Below are 23,091 nucleotides of genomic sequence, written 5' to 3' on the forward strand. Positions count from 1 at the left end.
CTGCCATTTTACAGCGTTCAGAGTGCAGGGACAGACGTGTGAAGGCACTAGGGACAGCAATTGGAAAAACCTCATTGTGGGAAAAAAAAGACAGAAAGACGATTTATAAGTGCAGGGAAAGGATAGGGAGGAATCATTTCAAGGCATCTTACAACAGGAAGAGACGACAAAAGGCACTCTAGGGACATTAATAGGAAAGTGATTTACAAGTGCAGGGAACAACTATTTGGGGATCCAAATAGTCATTAGACAGCCCTGTCATTACAGCTTTTTATTATTGGGCTGCAAATGTTATGTTGAAAAGCCCTTAGAGGCTTATATTTTAGTATCTTATTCAGTACTACACAAAAAATATATACGCATTTCACTTCTGAAGTTATTTCTGGTGAAAGCGTATAGGGGCGTATTTCAGTAAAAAAATGATAAATATATACGCACTGCACTGTTGCAGTTATTTCAGGTGAAAGCCTATAGGGGCGTATTTCCGTTTGACAAGAAAAATATATACCCACACTATTTTTTTTCTGGTCAAAGTGTATAGTGGCCTATTTCAGTTCAACAAGAAATATATATTCTCAGGTCACTTCTGCAGTTATTTCTGGTGAAAGCGTATAGGGTCATATTTCATAAAAAAAAAAAAAAATAATAATAATATATATATATATATATATATACGCACTGCACTGTTGCAGTTATTTCTGTTAAAAGCATATGGGGCATATTTCAGTAAAAAAAAAAAAAATATATATATATACGCACTGCAGTTATTTCTGGTGAAAGAGTATAGGGGCGTATTTTAGTACGGCAATAAATATATATACGCACTTCACTCTTTCATTTTTTTCTAGTCAAAGTGTATAGTGGCCAATTTCAGTGCAACACAAAATATCAGTTCACTGTTGCAGTTATTTCTAGTGAAAGCATATAGGGGCGTATTTCAGTTAATTCTAGTGAAAGCATATAGGGGCGTATTTCAGTACTGCAAGAAATATATATACGCACTTCACTCTTTAATTTTTTTTCTGGTCACAGCGTATAGTAGCCAATTTCAGTCCAACAAGAAAAAAATATTCTCAGGTCACTGCTGCAGTTATTTCTGGTGAAAGCGTATAGGGGCGTATTTCAGTACTACAAGAAAAATATATTCTCACTTCACAGTTGCAGTTATATCTGGTAAAGCCTTTACCGGCGTATTGCAGTATAAAAATAAATATACATTCACCATTCGCTGGTGCACTTACATGTAGAAAAACCTTTATTGACATATATCATTAGAAAAAGAAATATACATTCGCCTTTTGTTCCTGCACTTATATCTTGAAAAACCTTTAGTGACGTATATCAGTAGAAAAAGAAATATATATTCGCCATTCACTGCTGCACTTATATCTTGAAAAACATTTTTTGACGTATATCAGTAGAAAAATAAAAATATATTCAGCGTTCACAGTTGCAGTTATATGTGGTAAAAACTTTAGTGGCGTACTTCAGTAGAAAAATAAAGATATATTCAGCATTCAGCACTGCAGTTATATATGGGAAAGTCCTTTTTGCGGTATGGACTAAATTACATTGTGGTGAAATTTTGTATTTACGTTTCACACACTGCGTGCTTCCGCTTACGTGACGTTTTCCATAACAGCGGCGCACCAATATAGGTGAATACACTATGAACTAAACCTGCACAAAAATGCAAACTAATTCACACCAGCACACATCTATCTGCGTTATTGCTTGCTGGACACTATGGGGACTTCTCTGCAGCACAGAAACCGCACGAGGACTGCTTCTCACTCTTCCAGTGTGGACCTACTTCCTCTGCTACGTCCCGTTCACTTCAGATCACTCCGCCTCAGGCGCTTTGTTTTTTTTTAACTCACAGCCTATAACCCTCTGTTGAAAAGCCTTTAGTGGCGTATATACGTGGAAAAATAAAATTATACTCGGCGTTCACTGTTCCAATTATATGTGGTAAAGCCTTTAGTGGCGTATACTTTATCAGTAGAAAAAGAAAAAGAAAAAGATAGTCGGTGTTCGGCGCGGCAGTTATATGCGGTAAAATCTTTTGGGACTTATTTTGGTGAAAAAAAAAATTGTATTCAGCGTTCAGCGCAGGAGTTATATACGGTACATGAAATGCCGCACTTATATGAGGTAAAATCTTAGATTTATTTCGGTGGACAAAAAAAATCTTGTTTTCAGCATTAAGCACTGCACTTATATGCGATGAAATCTTTTTTTAAATTATTTTGGTGGACAAAAAATCTTGTATTCAGCATTAAGCGCTACACTTATATGCAGTAAAATCTTTTTTGAATTATTTCGGTGGACAAAAAATCTTGTATTCAGCATTAAGCGCTGCACTTATATGCGGTAAAATCTTTTTAAAATTATTTCGGTAGACAAAAAACCTTGTATTCAGCCAGTATTTCCACACACCAATGCCATTCTGATGCTGTTACCCGCATGATGCCACAAATCTGATGCCAAGTTCTCCTTCTTTCACCCACCAACTTCAGCGGGTACTGGTATTGCCACCCACCTCCACAGTATGCCACCTAGCCACTCTGTGGCCTCCTGATGCTCGGGCACCTCCAGACTCTGTCATTGTGCCATTCTGTGGCCTCCTCATGCTGCTGCCACCTCCAGACCCTGTCATTGGGCCACTCTGTGGTTTCCTTATGCTGTTTTCACCTCACCACTATGTCGTAGGTCCACTCTGTGGCCTCCTCATGCTGCTTTTACCCTCCCCACTTCATGACTGGGCCACTATTTTGGTTTTCGGCTTGGCTGACATCATCATTTATTTGACACTTCTGATATGTGAGAAGGAAGGAAAAACGAGACACACAACGGATCCTGTCTGTGTAGCAGCTTTAAGGCCTGTATGGTCCCATCAGTATTGGCTTATGATTTGGTAGCCAAAAGCAGGAGTGGGTACAAAACACAGAAGACATGCAAATATTCCATTCACATATTATCTCTGTTTTAGATCCACTCCATTTTTTTTTTACTTTAGCAATATTGATGGATTATTGAGCAAATGCTGACCGAGTGAAGGCATATGCTCCGCAGACAGGATCCGTTTTTTCTAGGTAGTTGTTCTCACAGTATTATTTCACTACCAAAGCAGACTCCCTATGTGTGTTACTACAAAGCACAGTGTTCTACACCACTGTAAAGGCTCTCAGCAGCCAGGAAATAGCGTTTTTCTTTTTTACGTAATTTGCCGCAAATTTATTCGGATCAAACTAAATTTTTCCAGAAAAATTCGGCAAACCGGCGAATCAATTTTTTTTAAAAACTCGCTCATCTGTATCCACGACCATCACCTCATGTTGCAGCATGATAATGCACGACCCCATGTTGCAAGGATCTGTACACAATTCCTGGAAGCTGAAAAAATCACAGTTCTTTCATGGCCAGCATACAAACCGGACATGTCACCCATTGAGCATGTTTGGGATGTCCTGAATCGGCGTATACGACAGCGTGTTCCAGTTCCTGCCAATATTCTCAACTTCGCACAACTATTGAAGAGGAGTGGACCAACATTCCACAGGCCACAATCAACAACCTGATCAACTCTGAGTGTAGAAATATTATGTTATAGCTGCTGGATTACTGGATATGGGATGTTGATCCAGGGAGTTATCTTGACTGCCAGATTTGGAGTCAGGAAGAATTTTTTTCTCCCTAAGATTCTTCTACCTCATGGGAGTTTTTGCTTTCACCGGGATAAACACTGCAGGACAATAGCTTGAACTTGGATGGACATGTCTTTTTTCAGCCTTACAAACGATGCTACTATGTAAGAATATTTGGGTACATTTTGTAGAATAATACAGATAACATTTGGTCTATCAACCCATTTTTTTAAAGGGTATCTGTCACCCCAATTTTCGCTATTAAACAGGCTGATATTATGCATGTGAAAATGTCACCTGAATTTAACTCTGCATTTCTTTTATTTAAGTATGCCCCTGTTTTCATGTAATTTTAACTTTTATTATATGCAATTTAGCCTCTAGGAGCAGGGGGATTGTGGCACCTGCTCCTAGAGGCTCCGTTCGCCAACCTTATTTCCACGCCCTTCTGTTTTGATTGACAGGGCCAGGCCAGCGTTATTTCGCCTGCTGGGCCTGTCTGCCGTGTAAATCTCATGCCTGCGCCGTCCCGTTTAGTATACAGCGCAGGCGCAATGAGCTTGCTGGCTGCCGGCTTCCTCACTGCGCCTGTGCCAAATACTGAACGGGAAGGCGCAGGCACGAGATTTACACGGCACATAGGGCCAGCAGGAGGACCAACGCTGGCCTGGCCATGTCAATCAAGACAGAAGGGCGTGGAAATGAGGTGGGCGAATGGAGCCTCTAGGAGCAGGTGCAACGCCCCCCCTACTCCTAGAGGCTAAATTGCATATAATAAAAGTTAAAATTACACGAAAACAGGGGCATACTTAAATAAAAGAAATGCAGAGTTAAATTCAGGTGACATTTTCACATGCATAATGTCAGCCTGTTTAATAGCGAAAATTAGGGTGACAGAAACCCTTTAAGTACTATGGCATTTTTTGTTGAATTTTTCCAGCAATGAAAAGTTTATCATTTACAGGATCAGTTTGCTATAAGACTTTAACTGGTCCCTGCCACCCTGCTAGCAATTTATTATCAAAAGTTGGCAGCAACAGTACACCTTTTTAACCTTGTGGAAAACATTTCTTCTTAGTAGATTTTTTATAGAAATGTGTGGCTGTGTCTCTGTAAGGTTGATTATCAGAAAGTCAGCCAACCTAAAGGGGTTGTTTGAGCTCAGACTAGGGGTGCACCGAAATTCCGGCGGCCGAAAATGGGCCTAATCCATTTCGGCCGATATTGGTACATATCGGCAGAAAATATGGTTGGTTATATACGTTCGGGCGGCCGGCCGGCGGCGCCCCTCATGCTGTGCCTCCTAAACGCTTGCCGCTCTAAAGAATCTCCGGCTCAGTGCTGCGCAGCCTGCTGTGTCTGCTCTGTGCTACTGCTGTTGTTAGTGTAGCGTGGCCGAGCTCTGTTCGCTCCGCAGTACAGGAGCTTTTGTTTCCTGTACCCGGCCGGACTGACAGGAAGTGCTCACTTAGTGTGCACTTCCTTTCAGTCCGGCCGGTTACAAGAAACAAATGCTCCTGTACCGCGGACCGAACAGAGCTCGGCCACGCTACACAGGCTACACTAGAGGTGACAAGGAAGGGGGAGGGGGTGTGTAAAATGAGAGTGACAAGGGGGTGTGTAAAATGAGAGTGACAAGGGGGGGGTGTAAAATGAGAGTGACAAGGGAGGGGGGTAGAATGAGAGTGACAAGGGAGGGGGGGGAGTAGAATGAGAGTGACAAGGGAGGGGGGGAGTAGAATGAGAGTGACAAGGGGGGGTAGAATGAGAGTGACAAGGGAGGGGGTAGAATGAGAGTGACAAGGGGGGGTAGAATGAGAGTGACAAGGGAGGGGGTAGAATGAGAGTGACAAGGGAGGGGGGTAGAATAAGAGTGACAAGGGAGGGGGGGAAATGAGAGTGACAAGGGAGGGAGGAGGGGGGAAGAGAGTGACAAAGGAGGGAGGGGGAGAGTGACAAGGGAGGGAGGGGGAGAGTGACAAGGGAGGGAGGGGGGGGAGAGTGAATTTTTTTTTAAAATAACCACTTTGGGTGGCATTGTGTGTATAATATCTATGTATCTGTTTAACTTTATATTTTAATTCACTTTCCTTTTTTTTTACTTAAAAAAAGTATTTTAAAAGTATTTGGGCAAAAAGGCAGTTTCGGTTTCGGTTTTCGGTCAAGGGCATCCTGAATTTTCGGTTTCGGACCAGAATTTTCATTTCGGTGCACCCCTAGCTCAGACAATGGGGGCATATGCCAGGATATGCCCCCTTTGTCTGATAGAAGTGGGACCCGCACTTAGGACCTGCACCTATGTCTAAAACGAAGCCTAACATCAGGCCGGAAAAGTGTTGGCCACTGGTGCCAGGTCCGGCCGCCACCAAGCCTTCCTGTTGGCCAGCTGAAAAAAGCTGAGCGATGCACTCGGCTATTTTCTGAATCCCCATAGAAAACGAGTCTGGCAAAGTCCCGAAGTGTCATGGGGCTGCTGAAAATAGCCGAGTGCTGGCTCTGCTATTTCTGTTGGCCCCATATAAATAAATAGGAGTGGTGGCCACACAAATGCGGAGCGCTCCCAATCATCATTTGTTATGTGTCGCTCAGCTATTTTTGGCGGGCCAACAGGAAGGCTAGGTGGTGGCCGGATCCGCCACCGCCGGCCACCACTTTCCCGACTTCATGTTAGGCTTTGTTTACATATAGATGCAGGTCCTAAAGGTGGGACCTGCACCTATCAGACAACTAGCGATATGCCCCCATTGTCTGAGAGTGGAATACACCTTTAATGTGGATTTAGACTGCCCTATTTTCACACAGATTATTGGGAATGACCGTTCCTGCGAACCTCCCATAGAGCAACTCAAACGGGAAGAAACCAGTGAATGCCTATAGAAACTCTGTGTACGCAAACAACACATATATATCCATTGTTTTGGATACTGTTGCACAAACTAGTAAAGCAGGGATCAGCAACTTCCAGTACTCCAACTGTTCTGAAACTATAATTCCTCCTTTTCACTCTATGGGAATTACAAAGAATAAGTGTGCATGCTGGGAATTTTACAGCAACTAGAGGGCCGAAGGTTGCTGATCCTTGTAGTAAAGCATTATTTTAAGAGTTTAGTAAAAGCATTCCCTGAAACCACCTGATAAGGAGTGGTCCTTACAGCCCAAACTGTACTTTCCTCATTACACTCATTTGAAACTTTGAACCTTAAAGGGGTTTTCCAGGCTCCTTATATTGATGACCTATCCTCAAGATAGGTTAGTAATATCCAATTGCTGAGGGTCTGACATACAGCACCCTCACAGATCCAGTGTTCCTTGCAGCCTCTGGCGTTAGACAATCACAGAAATATAGTGGCCAATATGGGAGAACTGCTCAGACCCCAAACACTGTAGCGTGTTTCTAATTGGGGGAGCAAAAAATTCAGGGGTTGGCAGCACTACTCATCCCACTCATTTGGGTACTGACCAGGAAATGGCTTACAAGCCAAATGGTGCGCGCAGATAGGGATCCTGGCTGGGGGTCCCAACTCATCCAGACAATTCAATAATCTGCAGCACTCGCTGGTAAATGATGAAAATAATTGTGATTTATTCAGTTAAGCAGCCAGAGAACTGGCTGCTTGAGTGAATAAATCGCCATTATTTTCATCATTTACCGGCGAGTGCTGCAGATTATTGAATTGTCTTAATTGGGGGAGCAGTCCTACCACATGTGGACTGCAGCAAATGACCATCCCCAGCAAAAAATGCATACAATGGAGGATGCCGGCGCGGTCCACATGCACCACAAAGGCATACTACACAAAACGGAGCATGTGGACCGCGCCAGCATCCTCCATTGTACGCATTTTTTGCTGGGGATGGTCGTTTGCTGCGGTCCACATGCGGCTGGAACTAGCACTTTGAATGGAACAGGAAGCATAGCTCCACTCAAAGTGTGCTGGCTGTGCCAGGTTACTGCAGCTCAGCTCCTATTCACTTATTCATCATATTTTCGTTATTGTGGCTCAAGGAATACCTTTACTGTGCTTATGGATTGTAGTCATTACAATGAGGGCAGACAAAGATGGCTACTGGTATTGTGAGACCATCCTATTATTGCGCATGCACCGTTAGGCCTCTTTCACATGAGCGTGACGGATTGGCTCCGGATGCGTTTAGTGAAACTCGCACCATTCTGCAAGCAAGCTCAGTCAGTTTTGTCTGCGATTGCGTTCAGTTGTTCAGTTTTTTCCGCGCGGGTGCAATGTGTTTTGATGCTTTTTTCACTCGCGTTTACAAACATCTCTTAGCAACCATCAGTGAAAAACGCATTGCATCCGCACTTCCTTGCGAATGCAATGCGTTTTTCACTGAAGCCCCATTCACTTCAATGGGGCCAGGACTGTGTGAAAAATGCAGAATATAGAACATGCTGCGTTTTTGACGCGACGCGAAATGATGCGTGAAAAAAACGCTCATGTGCACGGACCCATTGAAATTAATGGGTCTAGATTCAGTGCGGGTACTATGCATTCACGTCATGCACTGCCCCCGCGCGGAAAACTCGCTCGTGTGAAAGGGGCCTAAGGCTTCTTTCACACGGGCGTCGTGTGTGAGGGTCGGATAGGATGAGGATGCGTCGCGGGAAAATTTGTGATTTTTCTGCGCGAGTGCAAAACGTTTTAATGCGTTTTGCACGCGCGTGAGAAAAATAGCCATGTTTGGTACCCAGACCCGAACCCGGACTTCTTCACAGAAGTTCAGGTTTGGGATCAGTGTTGTGTAAATTTTATTATTTTTCCTTATAACATGGTTATAAGGAAAAATAATAGCATTCTTAATACAGAATGCTAAGTAAATTAGGGATGAAGGGGTAAAAAAATAAAATAAAAAAATGTAACTCACCTTATCCACTTGTTCGTGCAGCCTGGCTTCTCTTCTGTCTTCTTCTTTGATGACCTGGGAGGAAAAGGACCTTTGGTGACGTCACTGAGCTCATCACATGGTCCATCACCATGTTATAAGGGAAAATATAACCAACATGCGTGAAAATCGCACCGCATCCGCACTTGCTTGCGGATGCTTGCGATTTTAATGCAGCCCCATTCATGGGGCCTGCGTTGCGTGAAAAAACGCACAATATAGAGCATGCTGTGATTTTCACGCAACGCACAAGTGAGGCGTGAAAATCACCGCTCATGTGCACAGCCTCATAGAAATGAATGTGTCCGGATTCAGTGCGGGTGCAATGCGTTCACCTCACGCATTGCACTCGTGCGGAAAATTCGCCTGTGTGAAAGAGGCCTAAGAGCGAATGATCAAATTGCCATTTCTGACACACAAGCTGATTTTATCTTCTAGAAAGATGGCCTTTACCATTACCATGGACCTAGTTAGTCAAAAGTTACACATAGCAAATAGTCTTTAACAAGATCAACACAAGAAAAGTCTTTAAAACTTTTATTTTGCTGTATAGAAGTTTAGGGAAAGGATAGGGAGGAATCATTCCACAGTATTGAAGCAAACCAGGGTTCAGTAGGGAAGTTTACAGCCTGGGTAATAGGAACAATCCTATTACACCTGGCGGCACTGACTAGGGATCCGTGCTGACATTATACAGCCCTTTTTAGCGTGTATTAGTGGCAAAATATATATATATATTATTTGCCATTCAGCGGTGCAGTTATATGTTCTAAAACCCTATTTGGCGTGTATTAGTGGCACAAAAATATATATTATTTGCCTTCAGAGCTGCAGTTATATGTTCTAAGGCCCTTTTTGGCGTGCATTAGTGGCAAAAAATGTATGTTATTTGCCGTTCAGCAAAGCACTTATATGTTCTAAAGCCTTTTGTGGTGTGTACAAGTGGGAAAAAAATAAGGGTCTATTTGCTGTTCAGCGGTGCAGTTACAGTATATGTTCTAAAGCCCTTTTTGGGGTGTATTGGTGGCACAAAAATATATATTATTTGCCGTTCAGTGGTGCAGTTATATGTTATAAATCCCTTTTTGGCGTGTATTAGCGGCAAAACAATACATATTATTTGCCGTTCAGCGTTGCAGTTATATGTTCTAAAGCCCTATTTGGCGTGTATTAGTGGCACAAAAATATATATTATTTGCCGTTCAGTGGTGCAGTTATATGTTTTAAAGCCCTATTTGGCGTGCATTAGTGGCAAAAAATGTATATTATTTGCCGTTCAGCGATGCAGTTATATGTTCTAAAGCCTTTTGTGGTGTGTACAAGTGGAAAAAAATAAGGGCCTATTTGCTGGACTGCTGGAGGCAGAACTGACATCAAGGTGACTGTTCTTATATGAACATTCCAATTTGTGTGAAGTAACAACAAGATGCACTTTCCATTGTGTGTGAAGTAAACACCAAGACTGAAAGGTAACACATTGTTTTGTGCATTTGCCTCAAGTGTGATTAAAACACTGAAGTTTTGCATTAAGAACTTGTCTTTAGCCTCTGTACTGCGTCCGCTTACCCTATCTCCCAGAGCGAAACCCCACAGCGTGTATTAGTGGGGAAAAAATGGCTTATTAGCCATTGTGTGGTGAAGTAAGAAAATTCCATACTTTTTGGGGGGTTTTTAATTTCCTTTTTATTTATTAATTTAGATGTAACAGTATGTCAGACAGAGAAGTGCCAGGCCCTGCACAGGGGAGTGGCAGAAGCCTAAATGTTTTTGGCACAGGCACAGGTCGCAGCAGAGTAAGGGGGCATGGCAGCAGGAGTCGTAGCGAGTGGCCTAAGCTCCCGGTGTCATCTAGCGGTCGTGACTTGACCAGCAGCCCTGCGGTTCTTGAATGGTTGACTCGGTCATCCACTTCGATCCAAGTGAAATCAGACACCCCCAGCCAAAAGTCGGTGGGTTCGTCAGACACAACCATTAGTTTGTATGGCCCGGGAGCATGCCCTGTGCTCTCACCTGTTCTCAACCTGCCTCTGTCCTTTTCTGTTCCCTCAGCCAGACAAGTACTATATGCTGTGGGCTCAGCTCCACTATACAGCGAGGACAAGCTACTAGAGGACAGTCAGCAGCTACTGGCCAGCCAAGATGTGGCTTCCTCTACTAGGTGGGCAAGTACTGATGAGGAGAGTGGCATGGGAGCTGGTGTTGTGAGCGGTCAGGCTCCTGACCCAGAGACCGTTGAGGAGGACATCAGTGATATGCAGTGCTCGATGATGATGATGATGTAGCTGCTCACACTTGGGAGCCGGGTGAATTAGGGGCTTCATCATCATCGGGAGTAGAGGGAGGCAGCTTGCCCGTGAGGCAGCGGCGGAGCCAGCAAGTCGCTACTGTGGCCGGGATTTAGCAGGGTGGCAGCAGTGGGAGGTCGGGAGCCAAACGTGCCCAGGTTAGACCATACGCTTCGCAGGAGCCTACCTGCCCGGAAAGTAGGGGTTCACGGAAGCAGCAGTGGTAGCAGTTAATCTGTGCGGTGTGTTGGGGTAAAATCACCTACGCTGCGGTGTGACAGTTTTTTGTTAAGCCGCCGGTGGAAGTGAACATGGCCATTTGTAGAATCTGTGGGAAGAAGGTGAAGCGTGGCCAGGGTGCAAATGTGGGCACCACGGCCCTGCGTCAACATATGCAGCATCACCATAAAGTGGCCTGGGAGAACAGTGGCTTTGTGGTGGTGCAGCCTGCCACAGCAATGGTTGCATCACTCAGTGGCACGCACCCGATTTCAGGCAGTCAAGGCTCCACCACCTCAGCCGAAGGGAGCGGTCTGTCTTTCCCATCATCTGTTGGTCCTGATGCTCCAACGTGTGGAGCTGTAAATACGGTCAGGGACAATACGTGTTCTTTACAGCCCACTGGGTGAATGTGGTTCCTGCACAGCCACACCAGCAACTTGGCCAGGTGACGCTACTTCCGCCTCCATGTTCTCACGCCCTTGGTCCTGCGACAATGTCCACCTCTGCCTCCTCATCCTCCACCGACTCAGCCTCCACTGCAGGGACAATTCACAGTGCCACTCCAGCATACTACATGTGCAGGGCACGGTGGTGTCACGCTGTTCTGCACCTCGTTTGCCTGGACGAATGGAGTCACACAGGGGTGGAACTGCTCCGTGTACTTCATCAAGAAATTGAATCCTGGCTTTCTCCGCGACAACTCAAAATCGGAACCATGGTGACGAAAATGGGAAGAACATGGTGTCCGTGCCAAGGAGGGCTGAGCCATGCGCAATGCATGGCACACATGTTCAATCTGGTTGTCAAGCGGTTCCTGCAAGACATCCTAAAAATGGCCAGGAAACTTTGCATGCACTTCAGCCACTCATACACCACAAAGCACACCCTCCTTGAGCTGCAGCGGCAGAATGGCATCCCCCAACGTAGGCTGATATGTGACATTTCCACCCATTAGAATTCCACTCTCCGTACTGTATGTTGTACCGACTATACGAACAGAGAAAGGCCATAAACAATTTCTTGATGATCCAAGCAGACAAGAATACTCCCCTGTGTAACTTTGACAGGAGAGGAGGAGCAAGAGCAGCCAGAGTAGCTACAGGGTGATTAAGAAAACTAGGCAGAGGACCCAGACACACCGTGGCAGTATGCAGTGGAGATGGAGGCAGGGAGTCCCTCCGAGTCATTTGCACAAATGGCCCGATGCATGCTCACTTGCTTGAGTAGTGCCGGCCGAAATATCACCATTCGGTAGAGGGATGACTTCTGGCTTTGCACCTTGTTGGACCCTCGATACCAGTCTAAAATGGGGGCCTTTTTTACACCCGCTGAGAGGGAGGACAAACTGAACTACTATAGAGACATCCTATGTAGTCAGTTGGCCGCTGCCTATCTGCACCATCGTCCATCCTCTCGCAGGACTGACCAGGGGTGCCCTCCACGCTTATGATCCTCTGCTATGGCTGCTGTGGCAGGGTGGGGGGGGGGGGGTAGGAGCAGTTCCAGCTCCATCAGCAGCAACTTGAGTCTAGAGTCGCTAATGAGCAGCTTTATTCACCCGCCTAGTGAAGAAACTACTCACCAGCCACAGCTAGACCTTGAGCAGGACCTGAACCAGCAGGTGGTGGGATACTTGGACAGCACCCTGCCACCCCACATTGAAGATCCGCTGGAGTACAGGGCAGCCAAACTGGATTTGTGGCCGTAACTGGCAGAGTTTGCCCTGAAAAAGCTATCCTGCCTGGCCAGTAGTGTGGCATCAGAGCGGGTGTTTAGTGCAGCAGGGGGCATAGTTACCCCAAGAAGAACCTGTCCACCCAAAATGTGGAGAAACTGACCTTTGAATCAGGAGTGGATCAGCCAAGATTTTCACCCACCAATGCCTGATGCATCAGATTAGATCATCCATGGTGCCACACCAACACTTTGACAAAAAAGATCAGTTTCTTCTGGCTACCTGCCTCAGCTACTATTCTGGTGCTGCCACCTGCCTGATGCCACACATCTGGTGCTCTTTATTTTACCCACCATCTTCAGCTGGTACTGGTATTGCCACCCACCTCCCCACTCTGTCACCGGGTCACTCTGTGGTCTCCTGATGCTGCTGCTACCTCCACACTGTCACATTGCCACTCTGTGGTCTCCTGATGCTGCTGCCACCTCCACACTATGTCACCTTGCCACTCTGTCATCTCCTGATGCTGCTTCCAACTCCACACTATGTCACCTTGCCACTCTGTGGTCTCCTGATGCTGATGCCACCTCCACACGATGTCACCTTGCCACTCTGTGGTCTCTTAATGCTGCTGCCACCTCCAAACTATGTCAACTTGCCACTCTGTGGACTCCTGATGCTGCCACCTCCACACTCTGTCATTGTGCCACTCTTTGGTCTCCTGATGCTGCTATCTCCACACTGTCATTTTGCCACCCTGTGGCCTCCCCCTGATGCTGCTGCTGCAGCAACCTCCACACTTTGTCATTGTGCCACCCTGTGGCCTCCTCCTGATGCTTCTGCCGCCACCTCCACACTCTGTCACTGTGCCACTCCGTTGCAACCTGATGCTGCTGCCACATCCACACTGTTATTGTGCCACCCTGTGGCCTCCTCCTGATGCTGCCGCCACCTACATACTCTGTCATTGTGCCACTCTGTGGCCTCCTCCTGATGCTGCTGCCACCTCCACACTTTGTCATTGTGCCACTCTTTGGTCTCCTGATGCTGCTGCTGCTACCTCCACACTGTCATTTTGCCACCCTGTGGCCTCCCCCTGATGCTGCTGCTGCAGCCACCTCCACACTTTGTCATTGTGCCACCCTGTGGCCTCCTCCTGATGCTTCTGCCGCCACCTCCACACTCTGTCACTGTGTCACTCCGTTGCAACCTGATGCTGCTGCCACATCCACACTGTTATTGTGCCACCCTGTGGCCTCCTCCTGATGCTGCCGCCACCTACATACTCTGTCATTGTGCCACTCTGTGGCCTCCTCCTGATGCTGCTGTCACCTCTACAATCTGTCATTGTCCCACTCTGTGGCCTCCTCCTGATGTTGATGCCACCTCCAGATTCTGTCATTGGGCCACTCTGTGGTCTCCTCATGCTGCTTCCACCTCACCACTATGTCATAGGGCCACTCTGTGGACTTCTCATGCTGTTCCCACCCTCCTCACTTCATGACCGGGCCACTATTTTGCCTTTCGGCCTGGCTGACATCATCATTTACTTGACCCTTCTTCTGATCTGTCAGAAGGAAGGAAAAATGAGACGCACAACAGATCCTGTCTATGTAACAGCTGTAAGGCCTGCATGAAATGGTCCCTATTTTGCATCAGAATTGGCTTATGATTTGGTAGCCAAAAGTAGGAGTGGGTGGGTACAAAACACAGAAGACATGCAAATATTCCATTCACGTGTCATCTCTGTTTTGGATCCACTCCTGTTTATTTTGGCTTTAGCAATACTGATGGATCACTGACCAAATGCTGACCGAGTGAAGACAGGATCCATTTTTTGGGGGTTATTGTTCTGACAGATCAGAGCAAGGGCAAAATAATCAGTGACAACAACACAAATTTACTGCTGACACCCAGCGTTTAATAGAACAGGTTCTGTAGACATCTATGTGGAATCAGCTGCCGGCGGTGTAAAAGGAGTGCGCTTCTTCTTGACGCTAACTTTGACCTGTAAGGGTGAATTTCACACGTGAGTTATTTGGTCAGTTTTGGCCCTGTAACTGCCCAAATAAGTGAAGTGTACAGTGATTCTAAGAGCGACGCCTGTTATCTGCATGTCATACTGACTCACAGTATTGTTTTACTACCACAGCAGACTTCCTATGCGTGTTACTGCAAGGCACAGTGTTCTACACCACAATGAAAGCTCTCTGCAGCCAGAAAATAGCAGTTTTTTAACACGATTTGCCACAAATAAATTCGGATTGAACCAAATTTTTTAGAAAAATTCGGCGAACCAGCCAAAATATTTTTTTTTTTAGAAATTCACTTATCTCTAATCATCAGTCATGATAGTATTTTCCTTTCCCCTTTCTACATTGGTCAAATTATGCTGGAGACTAGCAACAAAATTAGTTGGAATGTTCTTACCAAAAATCTTTTAGAGATCCATAAATGGGATGACTAAAATCTCATGTGGATTTCTCCACAATGTCTAGGCTTTTCCCCCTATTTTGGTATCTTGGACCATGGTTCCTCTGTCATGATTGGTAGAGATCCCCAAAGTAGGACTCCCACCAATCATAATATTAGGGCATCCCATACCTACAGTATAACGCATACCATTACAAGATGAGGACACTTTTCAATAAATTTGGGAAAATGTCAAACTGGTGTTTTATGTATTGCCAACTATACAGATTCACATATTTGGGTGAAATAGCTACAGTACAGTCATGGGTTTAAATGTATTTTTTTATATATTCAGTAGTAGCATTACCTAAGATGATGTTCTAACTTTCCTAACAGTGTTGTCTTCTGTCAAGTTAAACTCAGCACACCACCATGGGTAAGAAAGTTGCTGTGATTGGTGCCGGTGCCAGTGGACTACCTGCAATTAAAGCCTGTTTGGATGAAGGTTTAGAGCCAACATGCTTTGAACGGAGTGACGATATTGGAGGACTCTGGAGGTTCAAGGTACTTTCATACATCATTTTCTTTTACTGGTGATATGCTATTGATTCCCTTAATGAGGTACATTACATACATCAATGTTACATTGACATAACAGCCATTAAAACCAAGACAAATGGAAAATATAAATATTAAAAAATATTAAAAAACCGAAAATAGAAAAAAAAATTCTGCTCTAAATGTACAGATCTACTGCAGACTTATGTGTCTCCATGATTACAGACTACAAACAGATCCTGTACAGTCCGATCTTTCAGTCCTACTTTATTTCATATTTGAATAGAAGACTGGGCACACCTAGGATATGGGATCAGTCACTTTATTAATAATAATGTGGTGTACAGTAAAATCTTAAAATAGCAACGTAATAAAACCTTTAGTGCCACCTTAAATAAAATGGTTAAGTGTTAAACAAAGGGATCATGGCATTAAAAACTCGCATCTGCGCAAAAATTATAAAAATTTGCAAATTGTAAGAAAAGTGTAAAAAATGTGGTGACTCACAAGCGAAACAGTAAGAACAGCTGAAAGGAAAATATCCACGTAGCAACAAAGTTCATAAACTAGACTCAAATTTCCTAAAACGGACGGACACAGTTCATTAGTAATCACAGTAATAGCAGCGTTAGTATGTCCACCTGTAGAGAATAATAGAGTGCTATATCCAGTGCATAGTCCAAAATTGACTCCCAATTGTTCTGTAAAAGAGGGGTAATTTCTGGTACGTATCTGTAACAATGGGAACTTCCCCGTCCCACTAGTGCTGGGACCCTTTAATCAGACTTTGAATATAGGCAACCGATACATATAGCGGTAGACAGTAGATAGTCTGTGAGCAGTCTGTAATCGTACTGCACAGCGGCAGGTACAGACTGTGGACAATCTAGGATCGTGCTTCAAGGCGACAAATGCAAACGGTATTTCTGACCTGGCGGCGTCCCGCTTGCGGTCACTAACACCGCATTACCGTGACTCCAGATATACATATCCCAATCCTGTGAAAAAATGAATAAATAACGACAAACAATCTACAATGCGGGACTACATGATATGAACAACATATCGGCCGTTGGAATCAGATTTTGTTGGATCTTCCCGACGTTTTATTTCCCTCTGGTTATTTATGTTTTACTACTAGTTGGGTTATTTATAGGTATTACGAATATCGTATTCTGTTTTATTCCATTTTATAAACAAAACTAAAAACCTTTTTCTATAGAAATTATTAATACTATGTCTCTTACAAAAATTATTCCCAGCAATAAGTTTTTACTATTAATATGTAAGTGCTCACAAATATTTTATGAATGTGGACCAACAATATAACCTATATATTGAAGGAATGACCCCCAAATTTTGGGGCAGGAGTCATCAACACAATACAATACAACGCAGCACAACCGCAATCATATTATAATGCTCAAAATTGCGCTTTCTGTAGCAACAAGATAAATACATATTGAACAGCATGTACACAGGGAATGAGTTGATACAATGGACTGTTTAATCAACTAACGCAGTCAGATAAGAATAAAACAAAAATCGAATAGATACATAAGATGAACAAATTCAGCGGACTTCCGGAATGGAGTCCATGTCGGGTCTTGCATCTAATACCTTTTGAGGTATAAAAGAGTTCAAGTTCGGGGGGTCTGGTTACCACTGAGGAAGGGGATACCCCAACCCCGAAACGCGTCTGGTCAGACCCCCGAACACATGTGAGTGCACCACATCATCATCCAATTAAGGAACATCGCGGAAACCAAGGGAGAAACTACAGCTTGTGAGGTGAGATTAAGACGGTGTCCACGCTCAAGCAAGGTATCCCACGTGGAACAAACACTGATCGCTGTAGGACACGTCACCCTCCAGACTGTAGGAGAGAACCGGAGCAAGTTTCTCCTGGACGGAAGAAAACATCACTATACAGGATCGTAGATCGGCGATACCGGTAAGACTATCTAAACACTTGAAAGCTGACACCAGTAATTCATCTCTAATACTGACCGCAAGCGGGACGCCGCCAGGTCAGAAATATCGTTTGCATTTGTCGCCTTGAAGCACGATCCTAGATTGTCCACAGTCTGTACCTGCCGCTGTGCAGTACGATTACAGAATGCTCACAGACTATCTACTGTCTACCGCTATATGTATCGGTTGCCTATATTCAAAGTCTGATTAAAGGGTTCCAGCACTAGTGGGACGGGGAAGTTCCCATTGTTACAGACACGTACCAGAAATTACCCCTCTTTTACAGAACAATTGGGAGTCAATTTTGGACTATGCACTGGATATAGCACTCTATTATTCTCTACAGGTGGACATACTAACGCTGCTATTACTGTGATTACTAATGAACTGTGTCCGTCCGTTTTAGGAAATTAACCATTTTATTTAACCATTTTATTTAAGGTGGCACTAAAGGTTTTATTACGTTGCTATTTTAAGATTTTACTGTACACCACATTATTATTAATAAAGTGACTGATCCCATATCCTAGGTGTGCCCAGTATTCTATTCAAATATTTGTTCTGTTCCATTTTTACAGTGGGGTGACACTGTGGGACTGTGAGCACCCTTTTTTGGAGGATCAACACCTCTGTGCATCCTATTCACTACTTGTATCTACTTTATTTCATGTGTCACCTGCTGCTTGCTAACATACTGTACATTTGGTTAAGAGAGACAGATGGAAGGGATTATGAGTTCAGAAACAGTAGTTAGTCTTGGAGACACATAAATCTGCATAGCAGCTGTGAAGACCCACTTTCCAGAGCGACATTTCTGTTTACTTTCTTTTATTTCTTTGGCAATTTTTTTTTTAAACGGTCATTGTATAGTCAAAGTGTCAAAGACATGATTTTGCCTTGTAATTATTAAAACAAATACACCAAGTACTGTATCATTTTTTGTATGCTATGATCTACTTTGGTATGTCCAGATGTGTTGGTAAACTTGCCAGAAGCACCATCTATAAACAGAGTGCCACATAACCTACTAAAGTCACGAAACAGTAAGTTAGAAATGAAAAAAACAATACTCTGCCCTGTACACAGGAATCTGATGGAATAGACTGTAAAGGGTTATTCCTATCTGTACATTTTTGCTATAATGATAGGGATATACAATAAATGTCTGATAGGTGCAGGTCCCACCTCTGGAACCCTGCTTATCCTAAGAATTGGACCTTGTTGTGAATGGGCAGCATTACTCGCGCTTGGCTATTTTCTGATGTCCCATATCAGTGAATGGATGGCAACCTCTCCAATCACCACTATGGGACTTCAGCTATTTTCGGTAGTTCAATTGCAGTAAATGTAGAAAGCCATGAAAGTCCAGCTTGCTCCCCATTCACGGTGGTGCCCTATTTTTTAAAGCTGAACCTATCGGACCTGCCTATGCATGGCATGTCCTATCAATATAGAGTAAACAAATAAATCAGCTCGCCACACGGAGAATGTAGAGGCTAACCAGCTGCAGGAGGAGAACAATGTCCGGTGCAAGGAGAAGAGTGTCAGGTCAACAGGGTGACTTGCAGATAAATAGGACAATTTCAGCACCAAGAACTTAAATTAAAATCCACTTTTATATCAATTTTTTGAAAAGCTCACCAACACAGACTCACTCAATACTTACTTCAAATATTACCTTCATAATAAATTTACCCCAATGTGTTGCAGATTTTTGTGAAGCCCAATTTTTCCAGAGATTACAAAGGGATGACATAATCTACACTGACATCTGCGTAAAAATCCGCAATAAGATCTGCACCAAACAATTCACCATGCAAACATCCACATGAACCTAAAGATATTGCATGTGCATATTTCAGTGAGGATTTTACCATCATTTTTGAGGGCACCTTAGCACAATACCATGGAGTACAACGTTTTTAATAGTATCATTATAATCTTATTTATTTTTTCGGGGTAGGGTTTTTTTCCAGGCTGAAATTGCCATTTGTAAACTAGGTCTCCATAGGAACCCCACTTACAGAGAAAAACAGCCTCGGTGGCAGCAGTCGCTGTCAGAGCTGATCTGGGTTCTACCATGCCTGGAGAATACCCCAAAGAACACACGATTGCCAAGTCCATTAGAAGCAGTGGTATTGCAGATCTGAACATAGCCTTAGTTGACTGAGCAGATATGTGAATCTTTTCCATTCCAGAAAGATCCTGAAGAAAGCAGAGCCAGCATTTACAATTCAGTTATTATCAATACATCAAAGGAAATGATGAGCTACAGTGATTATCCTATACCTGAAGATTATCCAAACTACATGCATAACTCTAAAGTGCTGGAATACTTCTATCAATATATAAACCACTTTCAACTTAAGAAATATATCAAGTTCAAGGTAATAATATCAGTTGCAATAAGAATTACAGTGAAATGATGTAAAATTATATTAATGATATAACCTATACAAGTATCTCCAGCTTTTTTATGGACAGGAAAGAGTAACCTACTTTTATGGACTGTTGAGCAATTTACGAACCATTGGCAACCCTATACCAAAACCTTAGATAAAAAAAGCCAAACACAGTCCCTAGTATATATTTCAAAGTGATCATTTTTGGACATTTTGGCAAAGGAGAGATAGTAACCCCTAAATCCTGACTTAGGCCTCTCACCCAGTTAAGGCTACTTTCACACTTGCGTTGTTGGATTCCGGCAGGCAGTTCCGTCGCCGGCAAGCTGTATGCAAACGGATATCATTTGTAGACAGATCGTTTTTCCAGAACACTTGGGGCCGGATCCGGCATTAATGCATTTCAATGAAAAAAATGCCGGGTCCGACATTCCGGCAAGTGTTCCGGAATTTTGGACGGAGAAAATACCGCAGCAGTGACTGAACTGAAGACATCCTGATGCATACTGAACACTTTGCTCTCCATTCTGAATGCATTAGGATAAAACTGATCAGTTTTTTTTCTGGCATTGAGCCCCTAGGACGGAACTCAATACCGGAAAGGATTAACGCAAGTGTGAAAAAACCCTAAGCCAGTACTCTCTGCTATGCACTGATAAGGAGCAATCACGAAACAGCCGTCTGCAGGTGATGTGCTGGCTTATTTAATATTCGAGTCATGTCTCATGGCCTATTTAAAGGGTCGAACATTGACTTATAGGATAGCTGCCTGATATCTGGTGGCATCCTTTTTTTGGACATTGATTTACTCTATTTTCTCTATATTGACCCAAAAAAATTATATCTATCTTTCTATTGAAAGTTAAAAAGACAAAGGGGTTTCTTTGTAAGGACCTGGGGGCTTAGAACCCTGCCAAATGGTAGAATAAAGGAATATGCACTCTGTTTGTTTTAGTCATTCAGAAGGGCCAGGACCAGAAGTAGGAAAAAGTAGGTGACTGCCAAGGGCACCACCTTGCTACATAGTGTATTGAAAGCAATTTCTGCAATGTTAGTAACATAGTAACATAGTACATAAGGCCGAAAAAAGACATTTGTCCATCCAGTTCGGCCTGTTATCCTGCAAGTTGATCCAGGGGAAGGCAAAAAAAACCCTGTGAGGTAGAAGCCAATTTTCCTCACTTTAGGGGAATAAAAATTCCTTCCCGACTCCAATCAGGCAATCAGAATAAATCCCTGGATCAACGACCCCTCTCTAGTAGCTATAGCCTGTAATATTATTACGCTCCAGAAATACATCCAGGCCCCTCTTGAATTCCTTTATTGTACTCACCATCACCACCTCCTCAGGCAGAGAGTTCCATAGTCTCACTGCTCTTACCGTAAAGAATCCTCTTCTATGTTTGTGTACAAACCTTCTTTCCTCTATACGCAGAGGATGTCCCCTCGTCACAGTCACCGTCCTGGGAATGAATAGATGATGGGATAGATCTCTGTACTGACCCCTGATATATTTATACATATTAATTAGATCTCCCCTCAATCGTCTTTTTTCTAAAGTGAATAACCCTAATTTTGATAATCTTTCAGGGTACTGTAGTTGCCCCATTGCAGAACTTAACTTTCTAACCAATGATCTCTACTATCAGTTCATCAGTCATAGAGTCAGTCATTTGTAAAGGAGACCTAGGGAGTGATGAGCATGGTTAACATTATTCACTGTTCCTCACTCTCTGGTCTACTTACATTCTGAATGCTAGTACTGCACTGGGTCATAACACCATCCAGTGTCTGAGTACTGTGGACCCTTCAAACAGCTGATTAGTGGGAGTTGGACTCCCCACCTATCTGATATTGATAGGTCATCAATTCCTAACTCACAGAAAACCTATTTAAATAAAAATACCAAAAAAATAACCATTTTTTATATTCACATAGATGTCGTTAGATATACCAGATGAAAACAGTCTTGTCCCCAGGGGATGGGGGTGTGGGGTATGAAATAAAATGGAAGGACTAAAGCAGGGCTACTCAACTGGTGGATCGGGGTCTGAGTTCAGGCCGTGGTGGCCAGATGTCCGGACCCCTCCTCTCAACTGTATCTGTGCCCTGGGGAAGTCGTCGGCTCTCTGCTTGACTGTTCACCTGCCATCGATGATTTGGTGCCGCCAAGCACGATGCGATAATGTCATCATGCCTGCTGCACTCAACCACAGGCAACACAGCATAGAGCGAGCGTCTGCGCGCATCATTCTATGGGGGTTCAGAAAAGGATCATACTACATGGGGACATTAAGCAATGCATCATATGGCGAGGGGAGGAACTATAGGGGAATCATATTGTGAGGAGGCATAAATGGGGCATCATGCTGTGAGAGGAGGCACTAAAGGGACATCATACTGTGAAGGGAGTTACTAAGAGGACATCAAATTCTGCAAGGAGGCACTTTGGAGGCATCATATTGTGAGATGGGGCATCATACTCTGTGCCGGACACTAAAAGGGCATCATATTGTCTGAGGGGCACTAAGAGAATATTCTTATTGTATTGGGGTACCCAATTCCAGCAGTAGTAATAACCCTCTAAAATGATATACTTTAATTATAATACTTAGACATATGACAAACAGAACACATATTACTAGAGTGAATCTACCAAAGGCATTGCTAATTAATGGTGGGTGGGGAAGCTATCCCTATAGTCTCACCCTAGTCTCATGCTCAGCCCAGGGACGGCCCCTGATGGTGGGGACTCCCTGTCCACGAACCTGGACTAAAAATTCCTAATGCAACCCTACTACCAGGATATTGATGGAGGGTAGGACAATCGCCTATTGGTAGATGACAGGATATACACAATACATAACACATACACAACCCTATAGACATAGGGTAAATGGATGGACTTTGTAAACAGCCCTATTGACGCAGGTGCTGGTCAAAGGTACAAAGTACATTGAGGTATATAACACACCCCAAACATAAAATACAATAGATACAAAGAAATTGTATTGGGG

At 43.8% G+C, this 23,091-nt stretch overlaps 1 protein-coding gene across 2 annotated transcripts in view; it reads left to right on the top strand.

The window, feature by feature from the left end:
- Positions 1-23,091, top strand: part of LOC122943376 (flavin-containing monooxygenase 5-like) — a 67,002-nt gene that overhangs the window by 21,325 nt on the left and 22,586 nt on the right. The window contains exons 3-4 of one of the 2 annotated variants that reach the window (XM_044301057.1): positions 15,537-15,704; positions 19,871-20,059. In XM_044301057.1, coding sequence (XP_044156992.1) covers positions 15,573-15,704; positions 19,871-20,059 — 321 coding nt within the window. In that variant the 5' untranslated portion in view covers positions 15,537-15,572. The remainder of the gene's footprint in view (positions 1-15,536; positions 15,705-19,870; positions 20,060-23,091) is intronic. The other variant, XM_044301058.1, reaches the window with a different exon arrangement.

This window comes from Bufo gargarizans, chromosome 7 (genome assembly GCF_014858855.1).
Source record: "Bufo gargarizans isolate SCDJY-AF-19 chromosome 7, ASM1485885v1, whole genome shotgun sequence".
In the NCBI taxonomy this organism is placed as follows: Eukaryota; Metazoa; Chordata; class Amphibia; order Anura; family Bufonidae; genus Bufo; species Bufo gargarizans.